The sequence below is a fragment of the Peromyscus californicus genome, unplaced genomic scaffold (genome assembly GCF_007827085.1).
Source record: "Peromyscus californicus insignis strain IS unplaced genomic scaffold, ASM782708v3 Scaffold_3__1_contigs__length_106647218, whole genome shotgun sequence".
Classification (NCBI taxonomy): domain Eukaryota; kingdom Metazoa; phylum Chordata; class Mammalia; order Rodentia; family Cricetidae; genus Peromyscus; species Peromyscus californicus.
Window position 1 is genome coordinate 26,044,809 of NW_026294551.1, and position 13,241 is coordinate 26,058,049.

Consider the following 13,241-nt stretch of genomic DNA (forward strand, 5'->3'; position numbering starts at 1 on the left):
AAAATCCCAACCCTTCTGCACCCATGGCCGGTAACCAGAGCCCTCCTTAGGGAAGCTGTAAAGTCAAACCTGGAGCAGCAGGCCCAGGCAGGGGCTTTAGAATTACACAAGAGCCCTGGAGAGCAAGGTCTAGCTTATGTGTGTTCCTGAGGGAATTCACTCAGCTGCTGCATGCTGGAGAGGGGCCTGGTTGGGTGTGGGGGCCCACAGAGGTTTCCTAGTGAGATCTGAATTTGCTTTACTCAGCAGGGCTGCATTAGAGGATGGCTTGACCATGTGCGTGGTTACCAGGTGATTGGAAGGGTCTGCACTTGGATGTGCAGGGAGGTCTTTTGCCCTGCCCCTTGGCACTCCTATAAAAAGCCCTTTTGAGCCGGGCGGTGGTGGCGCGCGCCTTTAATCCCAGCACTCGGGAGGCAGAGGCTGGCGGATCTCTGTGAGTTCGAGGCCAGCCTGGGCTACAGAGTGAGTTCCAGGAAAGGCGCAAAGCTACACAAAGAAACCCTGTCTTGAAAAACCAAAAAAAAAAAAAAAAAAAAAAAAGCCCTTTTGAAGAGACAGAAGAGGACGATGGATATTGATCCAGCGCCTCCCGAAGCGATCCTGTGTTTCTGTCTGTCTTCTCCACACTATCTTTCTATCTGAATATTTCTTATCCCTCTCTCCTCAAGAGTACCCTAGGAAAAAGTGGGAGCTGGCCTCCCACCGTTGGGAAGACTGCAGACAGTTGTCTCACGATCACACCAGTTGTGTCTTTCACACCCTGCAATAAAGGCTGATCCCATTTTTGGCCAGAAGGTGGAGCTAGCGACATCAGGCTAGTCTTGACGGCCCTCCTTTACCATTCTAAATTCTAGACCCACTGACCATCAAAGTGGCTCCCGTTACTACCCTACCCAAGCCAAGCATTCCTGATACTTTAGAACATCACATGGGGGCTCGTTCAATGACAGAGCACTTGACTACTGTACAGGAAGTCCTGGATTCAATTCCCAGTAACACAAATACACACACCATCAAAAAATCAAAACCCACCCCAGCATGATTGATGTCTTTGCTCCTAAAGCTTTATATATATATATATATATATATATATATATATATATATATATATATATATATATATAATGGGTCTTGATATGTATCCCAGGCTAGTCTTGAACTCAAGACCCTCCTGCCTCAGCCTCCCAAGTAACTGTTAAAAGTTAATTTGATTATATTCCTAGGAATCCTCATAAAAGATGGAAAAATTTGTGGGTGTGGTGTGTAGTGTGTATGTACATGTGAGTGTAGGTGTGTGCACATGTATGTGCTGGTACTCATGCACATGTGTGTATGCACGTGGAGGCCAGAGGTCAATGTTTGCTGTTTTCCCTCAATTGCTTTCCAACTTCTTTAAATTTTTTTGAGATGGGGTTTCTCTTTACAGCCCTGACTGTTCTGGAATTCACTCTGTACTGTAGACCAGGCTGGCCTCGAACTCACAGAGATCCACCTGCCTCTGCCTCCAGAGTGCTGGAGTTAGTGTATGCCACTACCACCAGGCCTTTCCAACTTTTTTGTTTGTTTGTTTGTTTGCTTGTTTTTTCAAGACAGGATTTCTCTGTGTAGTTTTGGAGCCTGTCCTGGATCTCACTCTGTACACCAGGCTGGCCTCGAACTCACAGAGTTCTGCTTGGCTTTGCCTCCTGAGTGCTGGGATTAAAGGCGTGCGCCACCACCGCCCGGCCAGGCCTTTCCTACTTTAAGAATTAATTTTATGTTTATGGGTGTTTCGCCTGTATGTGTGGCTGTGCACCATGTGCATGCAATACCCACAGAAGCCAGAACAGGGCATTAAATCCCCTGGAACTGGAGTTGTAAGCTGCCACGTGGGTACTGGGAATGGAACTCTGGTCCTCTGGAAGAATAATCAGTACTCTTAAATGCTGGGCTATCTCTATGGTCTTACCCCCTCCCTTTTAAATCAAATAGAATGGTATGGCCTTTTTAGAGACAGTTGTGTACCAACCAATGTGCTAGGACACTAAAGATGAGTGCTGGGATTCAAATTCAGGTCCTCTGAAAGAGCAGTACATGCTCTGAACCACTGAGCTGGCTCTCCAGCCTTCTCTGCTTCATTTTTATGGACAGACTATGCTGGCAGTCTGTGGGCAGAAGTGCTGTGTACAAAGCTCCAGAAGTGTCCTGGGAGTCAGAGGGTGCACCCTGCTGCTGTCTTTTATCTTTCCCGCTGACTAGGATGGAGACACAGGAGCTGGAGCTGAAGCATCCATCTCGGCCAACCTGGGAAATCCTGGTCATACACAGTGGGGCACGAAGGGGAACTACTGAGAACCTGCGTGCCTCTGACTCCTAGATTAGGCAGTGGAGCAACATTATTTTCTGTTAATCAAGCCATTGTTATTTTAAATTTTCTGCCACTTTTAGTTGAGTCCAGTGCCAAGTGACATAGTCCCCAGACTTAGGGAAACATACTTTCACACGCTTCCTCGCACCCTGGGTCTCATGTAGCCCAGGTTGACTTAGAATTTGCTATGTAGCTGAGGATGACCTTGAACTTCTGATCCTTTTGCCTCTTCCTCCCAAGTGCCTGGGTTATGGGTGTGTACCAGCATGTCCAGTTTAATGTGGTGCTAGGGATGAGGGTAGGCCTCAAGCATGCTAGATATGCGCCTACCAACTGCGCTACATCTCTAACCTACTTGTTTTCTTTTTTTTTCATTTCCTTCTTAACGTTATTTACTTATTATGTTTTAATCTTTGAGAATATCATACATATATACAATGAAATATGTTCACATCCACCCCCTTTCATTTGAATCACTAACGTCGTTTTTGGAAAGGGAGGAAAAAGCTACTTCATTGATGACATCACAGAGAAGTGACGTCATGGCTGACAAATGCCCCTCGGCTAAGGGCAGCTCACTGATGACGGTGCTGATACCTGGGCTTCATGGTTCTTCCGTTTCAAAGGCGGTGGTGAGGTAGTCCTTCGGAACGATCCCAATGAGGCTGTTCAGCTCTCCTACCCACCAGCCGTACATGTTGTACTCCTGCAAAGGGAAAAGAAGATGGTGGTATTGGAGAAACATGTCTATAGACTTCACACAGTGATGGTGGGGAGGAGTCCGTGGCTGGTTTCTTTGCTGGCTGCCAGAATGGGCTGCGAACACCCTTCGTAGGATTATTATATTTAACGAAGTCATCTAGAGGAGAAAAGTGAGTGAGCTAATTTTGCTGTCACCCAGTCTACAGAGGGATGGAGCAGATTTGCATATCCGATGCTGTCGCTGAACCTAACAGCTTTAAAAAATTTGTTTTTAATTACATGTATGTGTGTGCTTGTGTGTTTGTGTGCCTGTGTGTTTGTGTGCATTTGTGTTTGTGTGCCTGTGTGTTTGTGTGCATGTGTGTGTGGGTGCATATGTTTGTGTGCATGTGTGTCTGTGTGCCTGTGTGTCTGTGTGCCTGTGTGTCTGTGTGCCTGTGTGTTTGTGTGCATGTGTGTGTGCATGTGTGTTTGTGTGCCTGTGTGTTTGTGTGCCTGTGTGTTTGTGTGCCTGTGGCGGCCACCAGAGGGCATTGGATCCTCTGGAGCTGGACTTAAAGACAGTTGTGTGCTGCCTGACATGGGTGCTGGGAACCAGACCTAGGTCCTCTGCAAGAGCAGTAGGTGCTCTTAACCACAGAACCATCTCTCCAGCCCCTAACAGCTTTTTATTTTTCTGAAGGTAGGGGATTCGATCTGCAGTTCAGGTTGGCCTTTAACTTTTGATCCTCCTGCCTCAGACTCCTGAGGGCTAGAATTGTAGGTACATACTACCACACCAAAAGCTTTTTTTAATTTAAAAAAAAAAAAAAAAAACGAAAAACTTTTTTGTTCTTGGTTTTTTTTTTTTTTGGTTTTTCGAGACAGGGTTCCTCTGTGTAGCTTTGGAGCCTGCCCTGGAACTCACTCTGTAGCCCAGGCTGGCCTTGAACTCACAGAGATCCATTTGCCTCTGCTTCCTGAGTGCTGGGATTAAAGGCGTGCGCCACCACTGCTTGGTTGTTCTTGCTTTTTGAGACAGGGTCTTACCATGTAGCCCTGGCTGACCTGGAGCTCACTACATAGACCAGGCTGGTGTCAAAATCTCAGTGATCTTCCTGCCTCTGCCTCCCAAGTGTGGATTTAAGGGCACCACATCTTTGAACCACCACATCTTACTTTTCTTTTTTAAAAAATAATTGATTTTTATTATTTTTAATTGTGTGTGTGTGTGTGTGTGTGTGTGTGTGTGTGTGTGTGTGTGTTTATGTATACAGGTGCCCTTGGAGGGCAGAGGAGTCAGATGTCCCTAGAGCTGGATTTGTGAGTGGAGTTGTGGAGTGGTTGGTGAGCCACTTGATACAGGTGCTGGGAATTGAACTCAGGTCCTCTGGAAGAGTGGTATAAGCTGTTAGGTGCGGAGCCATCTTTCTAGACCCCTCCCTTTTAACCAATTGAATGCTATGGCTTCTTCAGAGAAGGTGGAACACTACCTAAAATGCCAGAATACTAAAGATGTTCAGGGTGACAGGTCATAGTTCAAATCAATACTATCCATCAAGCATCTTCCTTGTGCAAAGTGCTAGCTGGATTTCCTCAAGGGACAGAATGATGAGTCCAAACACTGCTTGCTTCTTGGGAGTTTCTAGGCTAGAGTAATGGCCTTTGGAGTCAGATAGGCTGGGAGCAAATCCTCCGTTGGCCATTGACCTTAGGGTCTGCAGGAGTGCAGCTGTGTGTCCTCTCTATGCTGTGAGGACGGAAGTGACGTCATAGGACAATAGAAAGTGCTGTGCAGAGTCTTTTGAGCCTTAGGTTCCTCCCTAGAACAGGAGCTAGTGGGGGGACAGCAAGAATGTCAGGCAGGTGATCCACGGCAGAGGAGCAATAAGAAAGGGCCCGAGCGTCTTTCATTTCAGTTGGGTGTGGGGGACCGGGATGCTCCCCACATTTGGCACTGCTGGTGGCCGAGCTTTAGGGGAAAAAAGAAGAAAAACAGGTTGGGGACAGATACAGTTCTGGCTCCCTAGCTTTAACTGGTGACTTTGTTTCTGGTGTCTGGTTCTCCTCCAACTCCGCTGCTTCCCTCCCTCAGCAGAGCACCCCCTCCACTTTCAAAGAGAAAGAGAGTCAGGTGAGATGTGGTAGGAACTTACCTGCACTGGCAACCATTCCCTTTCCCTTTCAAGTAGGGGGTGCACCCCTCCCTCTCCGGGCTAAACCCTTTCTCCCTCCTTCCCTCCCTCCTTCCCTCCCTCCTTTCCTCCCTCCTTTCCTCCCTTCCTCTGTTTATTTTGTGGGGCCTGACCTCTGCCTCTCACATAAACGACTTTTTCCCATCAGCTCTAAAATGTTTACATGTCTTTCACTGTTAAAAATAATTATTAATCTCCACTGCATGCCTGCTTCCCCTGCCTGCTAGTCTCCACAGACCTCCACCTCAGACTTCCTGATTGACTTCCTCCATTTACTGCAGCACAGGCTCTTCCTGTCTCCTCACCCAGCGACTGTGAGCCAGCCTCTGCCTCCGTCACTCTGCTTTTATTTGTTTGTTTGTTTCCAGATTGGGTCTCTCTGTGTAGCCCTGGCTGTCCTGGAACTCGCTCTGTAGACCAGGCTGGCCTTGAACTCACAGAGATCCGCCTGGCTCTGCCTCCCAAGTGCTGGGATTAAAGGCGTGCGCCGCCCCGCCGCCGCCGCCGCCGCCGCCGCTGCCGCCGCCGCCGCCGCCGCCGCCGCCGCCGCCACCACCGCCTGGCCTCTTGCCACCTTCTCAACAAGGTGGATGAGCCCCTTGTGACTCTGTCCTGTTCAGTGCCTGGTGTTGTCATCCATCTCTTTAGTAAATCAGAACTCACCTGGGCTACTTCCACAGGCCACAGGCTCTCTCATGCTTGGAGCCTTTCTCCTGCTTTTACAAACCCTGCTTCTCCATGTCATGGGACTCACTTCTAAGCAGCCTTCAGATTTCAATTCCTGAGTTACTCTCTCTAAAACGCAGCCCTGCCACTCTGTGTCAGAGGGCTCCCCTGGGCGGCCTGCAGTGCAGTACCCTATGCTTTCTCAGAGGAGAGTTCATCTCAATGCTAGCCAGTAGACGGGAAGTGCTCTCTCTCTTCATTTTAGACAGGGTTTTGTGTAGTTGGCCTTGAACTCCTGATCCTCCTGCCTCCTGAGTGCTGGGATTCCAGATGTTTACCACCACACCTGCCTTAGATAGATCCTGGTTTCATTCTGTTGCTGTGATCAAACACTCTGAGCAGAAGCTACTTAGGGGAAGGTAGTGGTTTGAATGAGAATGGCCCCCAAAGGCTCACAGCTTTCACATGCTTAGTCCACAGCTGATAAACTGAGGAGGCTGAGGAAGTGTGGCCATATTGGAAGAGAGGTGTGTCACTGGGAGTAAGTAGGCTTTGAGGTTTCAAAAGCCCAAGCCAGTCTCTCTCTCTCTCTCTCTCTCTCTCTCTCTCTCTCTCTCTCTCTCTCTCTCTCTCTCTCCCTGCAGATCAGGATGTAAAGTTCTTAGCTACTACTCCAGAGCCATGCCTGCCTGCTTCCTGCCACGATGATCATGGCCTATAGCCCTCTAGAACCGTGAGCAAGCCCTCAGTGAACGCTTTCTTTATGAGTTGCCTTGGTCATGGTGTCTCTTCACAGCAACAGAACAGGGACTTAGACAAGGATAAAAATGTTTGTTTCATCTTTTACTTCCAGGTTACAGTCCATGACTCACAGACTAATGCTTAGCTAGATTTCTTATATAGTCCAGGACCACTTGCCTATGGGTGGTACCTTCCTACATCAACTAAGACCATCAAGACAGGGCTGGAGAGATGGCTCAGTGGTTAAGAGCACTGGCTGCTCTTCCAGAGAACCCAGGTTCCATTCCCACATGGTGGCTTACAACTGCCCATAACTCCAGTTCCTGGGGATCCAATGCCTTCTTCTGACCTCTGCATGCACCAGGCACCCAATATGGTGCACAGACATACGTGCAAGCCAATACACTCATACACATAAAAAAAGACCATGAGGACAATCTTATCATAGTTGTGACCACAGACCAACATGGTAAAGAAAATTATTCAATTCATTATCCCCCCTCCCCACAACCAGATGATTCTAGACTAGGTCAAGTTCACAGTTAATGCTAATCAGGACAGATAAGTTCTGTTTTGTTTTATTTTTTCATGACAAGATTTCTCTGTGTAGCCCTGGCTGTCCTGGAACTTACTCTGTAGACCAGGCTGGCCTCGAACTCACAGAGACCCACCTGCCTCTGCTAGCGCCACCACCACCACCAGGCCAGATAAGAAGTTTTAAGGGCTAGCCCTTGTTGGTGTTGTTTCTTGAGTTCTCAGCAGTAAGCACAGAGTGGGTCCAAATAAGTGCTTATTAGGTGAGGCCCTGATGGAATGAAGGGGTGAAACAAATTTGCACTCTCAATTGAACAGACTGAGTCTAAACAAACTCCTGGGTTCTCCCTCGTGATTGAACTGGTTGTGGCAGAAAGAGGCCAACTGCCTTTGGAGACAGTGGCCCCAAATGGATTCCTACGTGCCAAGAAAAGTCTCAGATGCCACAGAAGAGAGATGGTGACTACTGAGTGGATCTTTAAGGACTTTGTTTTCCTTTGGAGGCAGGGTTTTTCACTGTTTAGCCCAAGTTAGTCTGGAATTCACTAAGACTGTGATATCATATAAGTCATATCAAATATATACATATATATGTACACACACACACACACACACACACACACACACACACACATATGCACATGTGCCACGGAAGCCAGAAGAGGATGTTGGATCTCTTGGAGTTGGAGTCACAAGCAGTTGAGAGCTGCCGTGTACGGGTGCTGGGAACCAAACTTGGGTCTTCTGTAAGGATAGCAGGCACTATCAAACACTTAGCTACTTATCTGTCCAGCCCCAAGACTGAGTTTTAAAAGGTCCTAAAAGGGGCCCAGCGGTGGTGGTGCGCCCCTTTAATCCCAGCACTCGAGAGGCAGAGAGGCAGGCGGATCTCTGTGAGTTCGAGGCCAGCCTGGTCTACAGAGTGAGATCCAGGACAGGCTCCAAAGCTACACAGAGAAACCCTGTCTCAAAAAAAACCAAAAAACCAAAATAACAAAAAAAGTTCTAAAAGGAGATGGGTATGATTGCTCATCCTGGTGATCCCAGCACTGTAGAGGCTGAGGTAAAGATTGCTGTGAGTTCAAGGCCATCATGGGCTACAAAAAAAACCTTGTCTCAAAATTAAAGAACAGAAACCAAACCACCACCACCACCACCACCACCACCACCACCAAAACCTAAAGCCAAACCAAACCAAAAAACTCAAAACATGCCGGGCGGTGGTGGCGCACGCCTTTAATCCCAGCACTCGGGAGGCAGAGGCAGGCGGATCTCTGTGAGTTCGAGGCCAGCCTGGTCTACAGCGCGAGATCCAGGAAAGGCGCAAAGGGTTTCGAGACAGAGAAACCCTGTCTCGAAAAAAACCAAAAAAAAAAAAAAAACCCAAAACAAGCACACACCCACCCACCAAAACTCAACGAAACAAAGCAGAGTCTAGGAAGACTGTCCAATAGGTAAAGTACTTGTCTTGCAAGAAAGAAGACCAGAGTTCCAATCCTCAGCACCCATAAAAATGCCAGGTGGGCACCGCAGCCTGCTTGGAATGCCAGCTCACAGGAGGCAGAAGCAGGAGATCTCCAGAGTGGGCTAGCTAGAGTAGCAATTGGCATGCTCTACATTCAAGGGAGAGACCCTGCTTCATTGTGCAAGGTAGAAATAGATCAAGAAAGATAACTAGAGCCAGGTGTGGTGGCGCATGCTTTTAATCCCAGTACTCAGGAGGCAGAGGCAGGTGAACTCTGTGAGTTCGAGGCCAACCTGGTCCATGTCGTGAGTTCTAGGACAGCCAAGACTACATAGAAAGACCCTGTCACAAAAAAATAAAGAAACAAACAAACAAAACAAAACATACACACACACAAAATACACTCAGTGTCTACCTTAGACCTCTACACATATGTGTGTGCACCTGCGTGTACCCATGTGAACATTTACACATGTTCACATAAATAGGCAAAACCAAAAAAAACCCCAAACCAAAAAACCCAAACAACAACAACAACAACAACAACAACAACAACAAGGTCTTAAATAACTGTGTGTCTGTCTACCACCACTCTGTTCAATTCCTCATTTCTTCCCTCCCTCAGGCAACCTCCCTCTATAGTATATCTGTCGTATGAGGCACACTCAGAACTCCTCAGTCTGTGTCTGACAGGACATGTCGAAGCTCAGCTCAGTGCAAGTGATGTTATGGTCCATTTGCCAACACTGAAGTTAGCGCGGTTTCTGCCTCAGCTGCATGTCCGCTCTTTGCATCTTAGCTTTTCTTGTAGAGCTGCCCCATGTTTACCAAGCTGCAGGAATGTCTTCCTCTGCAGGGCTTTGCTGGGTGTGACACTCTGTCTTCCTCTCTCACAGCAACTCATAAAAACTAAGCTTTAGCTCTTAAAACTAAGCTTTAGCTCTTTCGCTTTCTCACAGGCAAGAGGGTGAGCATAACGTTGCCTGGCCACCTTCTGACCAAAGGCAACTTGCTCAAAGTAAGCATGTGTCATGTGAGGCGTGCATGGCTCCACGGGGGGGGGGGGGGGGGGGGGGGGGGGGGGGGGGTTGGTTAGTTGAGACCCCTAACTCTTGACTCACATGTCACAGTTCCCTTTGGCTGTGATGCCAGGGGGAGGGACCAAGCCTTGGAAACATTCTCTCCACCAACTCAGAGAGGGTGTAAACTGGAAGCAGATGAGGCTCAGCAGGACACCTGCCGAGGCTAGGCTCCCAGTCAGCTTGCTCTTGCTGGAGGGGAGTACTGACCTGCCCACCGCAGATGCGGAGGCCTCAGCACAGTGGTAAGAAGAGGAATGAGTTGAGAGCAACTCTCTGCCCTTCAAAACAAAAGAGCCGGCAGAAGTGTGAGGAGGGCAGCACAGTCTCAGAGACCATATGTGTCCTGCTGTGGAAGCCTGGGAGCTTAATCAAAGCACCTACAGGTCCTGGGATCTGACTGTCTTTTCCAGATTTCATCCCCTGGTTGGATACCCAGAAAGGGCTGCGGGGCTGAGACGTTTAAAGCATGAATGGAAATGTCTCGCCTTCTTCCCACTACCACCCCCCATGCATTGCTCCAGCTCAGTCTGAACACCACGAGGTATTTTAAAATAATTTCTACTTTGATGAATTGCTGGGGAGTCCACAATTGCTCATAATCAAAGGGAGAAAAATGCAAATGAGATCCGGCCGAGAACTATCACCACCAAACGTTTATTTCACTGCACAGTGCCAAAAAGAATTAAAACAACATTAAACTCGCAGCAATCATGTTTAAGCCCTCGTTTCCAAGTGCCAAATTGCACCACTCTGGATCATACAGATGTTCGTTAATTATGCTAATTTTTATTAAACTATTAAAATGGAGAGACTACCAGCCCAGCCAGGCAGACCCCAGCTCTGAATGAACTCTGCTCCTGTCTAGAGGTGCTAATTTACTGCATTTTTATGAAGTTGCTGCTTCTTGGATTTTAGTTTTAGGATTGAAGTGAACTGAATTTCTGGGATCAATGTTTCTCCATAAAACCTGAACTTCTCTTGGCACAGCTGTTTGGAAAAATTGGAAAAGTACTTCGAGGCTCCCAGGAGACCTGAAATCTTCAAGGTAGGAGCATCTCTACCTTCAAACTGGGGACACACACCTATAAGTGTGTATAGCATCAGGGCATCCAAATTCTACACTCTATGGCTCACTCTATGGCTCTGTATACTATGGAAGGTAAAGGTAAGACTTTAATGGTACAGAATTATTACCAGAAGATGCTTTAGATAAAATGCTAAAAAAAATAAAATAAAAAAACCAAAAATCAAAGGCCAAAAAAACCCCAAAACCAAACAACAACAACAAAAAACCCCTACAACAAAACTCTTCACACGTCCTGCTTCTCACCCCCACACCTTCTTTCACCCGGAAGAAGTATAACATACTGCTTATTTCCACATCTGATCAAACATCTGTTTCTCTCAACTTGAACCTTGCCACGTCTCCTTGAACTCTTTCCACTCCTCGTGAAGAAGCTTTGAAAAGGAAAGGTGGTGTTTGGACTCTGTTGTCAGGATGGAGACACTATTGGTGTGGATGAAAGAAATGTTGAATGAACCTGAGACCCACACAGTGCTCACCGTCATCCACCATCCAAAGGGTTTATGGGGGATTGTACACGGCCCTAAAAGGATTTATGCTGCTAATCTCAATCAACAAGGAAAACAAAAAACAAAACCCACCAAATCTGCTATAAAAAGAACAACAAATTCTATAAAGAAAAAGCCGTATGGTCACCAACGACAGGCACTCACACAGCTTGACTCTGCCTCCAGTGGTTCCCTATTGCTGTTTATGGTTTCAAGACTATCACAGGCCTCCTCGAGCTCCTCCAGTCACAGGGCCCTGAGTCCCTGTGTGGTGCTGCAAATACCCTGTCAGTAGGTGTCAGGGGATATCAGGGGGGAAAACAGCAGGCGCCTATCATAAGCCTTAAAAGAGATTAAATACTCTTACTCCATGATTGCTACATTTTAATTTCTCTCCTCCCTGCTGGTTCCTATTTGTATAAGCTCTTCCATGGCTCCCCTGGAGTAGCACAGACATGACCTGGAATGACCATCCCGTCTTGGGATGAGAATTCAATTTCTAGGCTCAGTGAATCCTAGGCTGTTCCAACAGAAGAAATTCACATCCTCTAAGGCTTCAAGCCTTAAACTGGAATCTATGAACCCTTAGCCTGTCTATGGACGGATGGAAAGACTTTTTGAACTTGGCCTAAAATTTTGTGTGAATGTATATGTGTGTCTTTTTTTTTTTTTTTTTGGTTTTTCGAGACAGGGTTTCTCTGTGTAGCTTTGCGCCTTTCCTGGAACTCACTTGGTAGCCCAGGCTGGCCTCGAACTCACAGAGATCCGCCTGGCTCTGCCTCCCGAGTGCTGGGATTAAAGGCGTGCGCCACCACCGCCCGGCCATATGTGTGTCTTATACTTAGGCTTTTCATTAGATTCTCAAAGGGTTTACACACCCTCCACAGTTTACAAACAGCACTCTAGAGGAAAATACAGTGGACTTTGGGGCCTAGGTCTGTACTCTGTCTTAGGATGGATATCTACTTTGCTAAACAAAAATACAACGGAAGAGAACCAGGAATGCTCCTCACTCGCTGAGTCTTCTAGGCATGAGTCCTTCCCATTAGTCTGTTTCCTCTCCCTTCCCGACCAACCGAGCTGCTCCTGCCCTGGGACACCAGCATTTTCACTGTCACTTAAAAAGGGTGGCGCCTTCTCAGAGCTTTCTGTGGCATTTGGAACAAGCCTTCCAACACGGTCGGTTCTGTTGAGAAGGTTCTGCGATGCAGGTCTTGGGTGAGTTCCTAAGAGAAAGACCCTCTTTGCACATCAAAATGGTCTCCAAGCTTCTGTGGAATTCCCTGAAAATGTCTCATAGTTTACTCTCTTAACTGTCAAAGTTCACTGTATCATTGTAAGTAAGAGAATTCCTCTTCAAGAGAACAATCAATCAGCCTTGGACACGAAGGATCAATAAGTGCTTGATATATGCATGGGAAAAGCCAATCAAGTATTGACTTGTGATTGCTTATTTCTCTTAATAGTGCTCATTTACCATATATTATCACTGGTAAAGATGTGAACTTTGAATTCCTAAGCAGCATAGATTGTATATTACACACACACACACACACACACACACACACACACACACACACACACACACACACACATTCTGGATTGGCCTACAAATTCTGTACTCCTAAAATCCAGCTTTGGGAATGAGGATGTTTTCTTTGAGATAGCTTAAGTTTTAAGAGAAATTGACGGGGTCTAACTCAGAAAATTCCCATCTGTTGGAAAAAGAAAGCTGGGAACAGGAATTGTTTGCCAAAGACAGACATACCCATTTTTCAGCACAAATAGTTCTGTGAGGAGATTTTTCCTGAAGGGCAAAGGAAATGGTTGGTTGGGTAGCTGGTGGTTTTGTGACACTAGAAAGATTGGAGCCCAGCCCTTGGCTAAAACCTCAGGTACTTTGGCGGCCTCTCCAGGCTATTTTACACTGTGGTTAAGGTTCTTGGCAATCATTT

General features: G+C 47.0%; 1 protein-coding gene across 2 annotated transcripts in view; it reads right to left on the reverse strand.

Annotated features, from left to right (window-relative positions):
• Window positions 1-13,241, reverse strand: part of Skap1 (src kinase associated phosphoprotein 1) — a 300,844-nt gene that overhangs the window by 1,299 nt on the left and 286,304 nt on the right. For both annotated transcript variants that reach the window (XM_052758935.1, XM_052758934.1), the window contains one exon: window positions 2,948-3,056. In XM_052758935.1, the coding sequence (XP_052614895.1) occupies window positions 2,955-3,056 (102 nt within the window). In that variant the 3' untranslated portion in view covers window positions 2,948-2,954. The remainder of the gene's footprint in view (window positions 1-2,947; window positions 3,057-13,241) is intronic.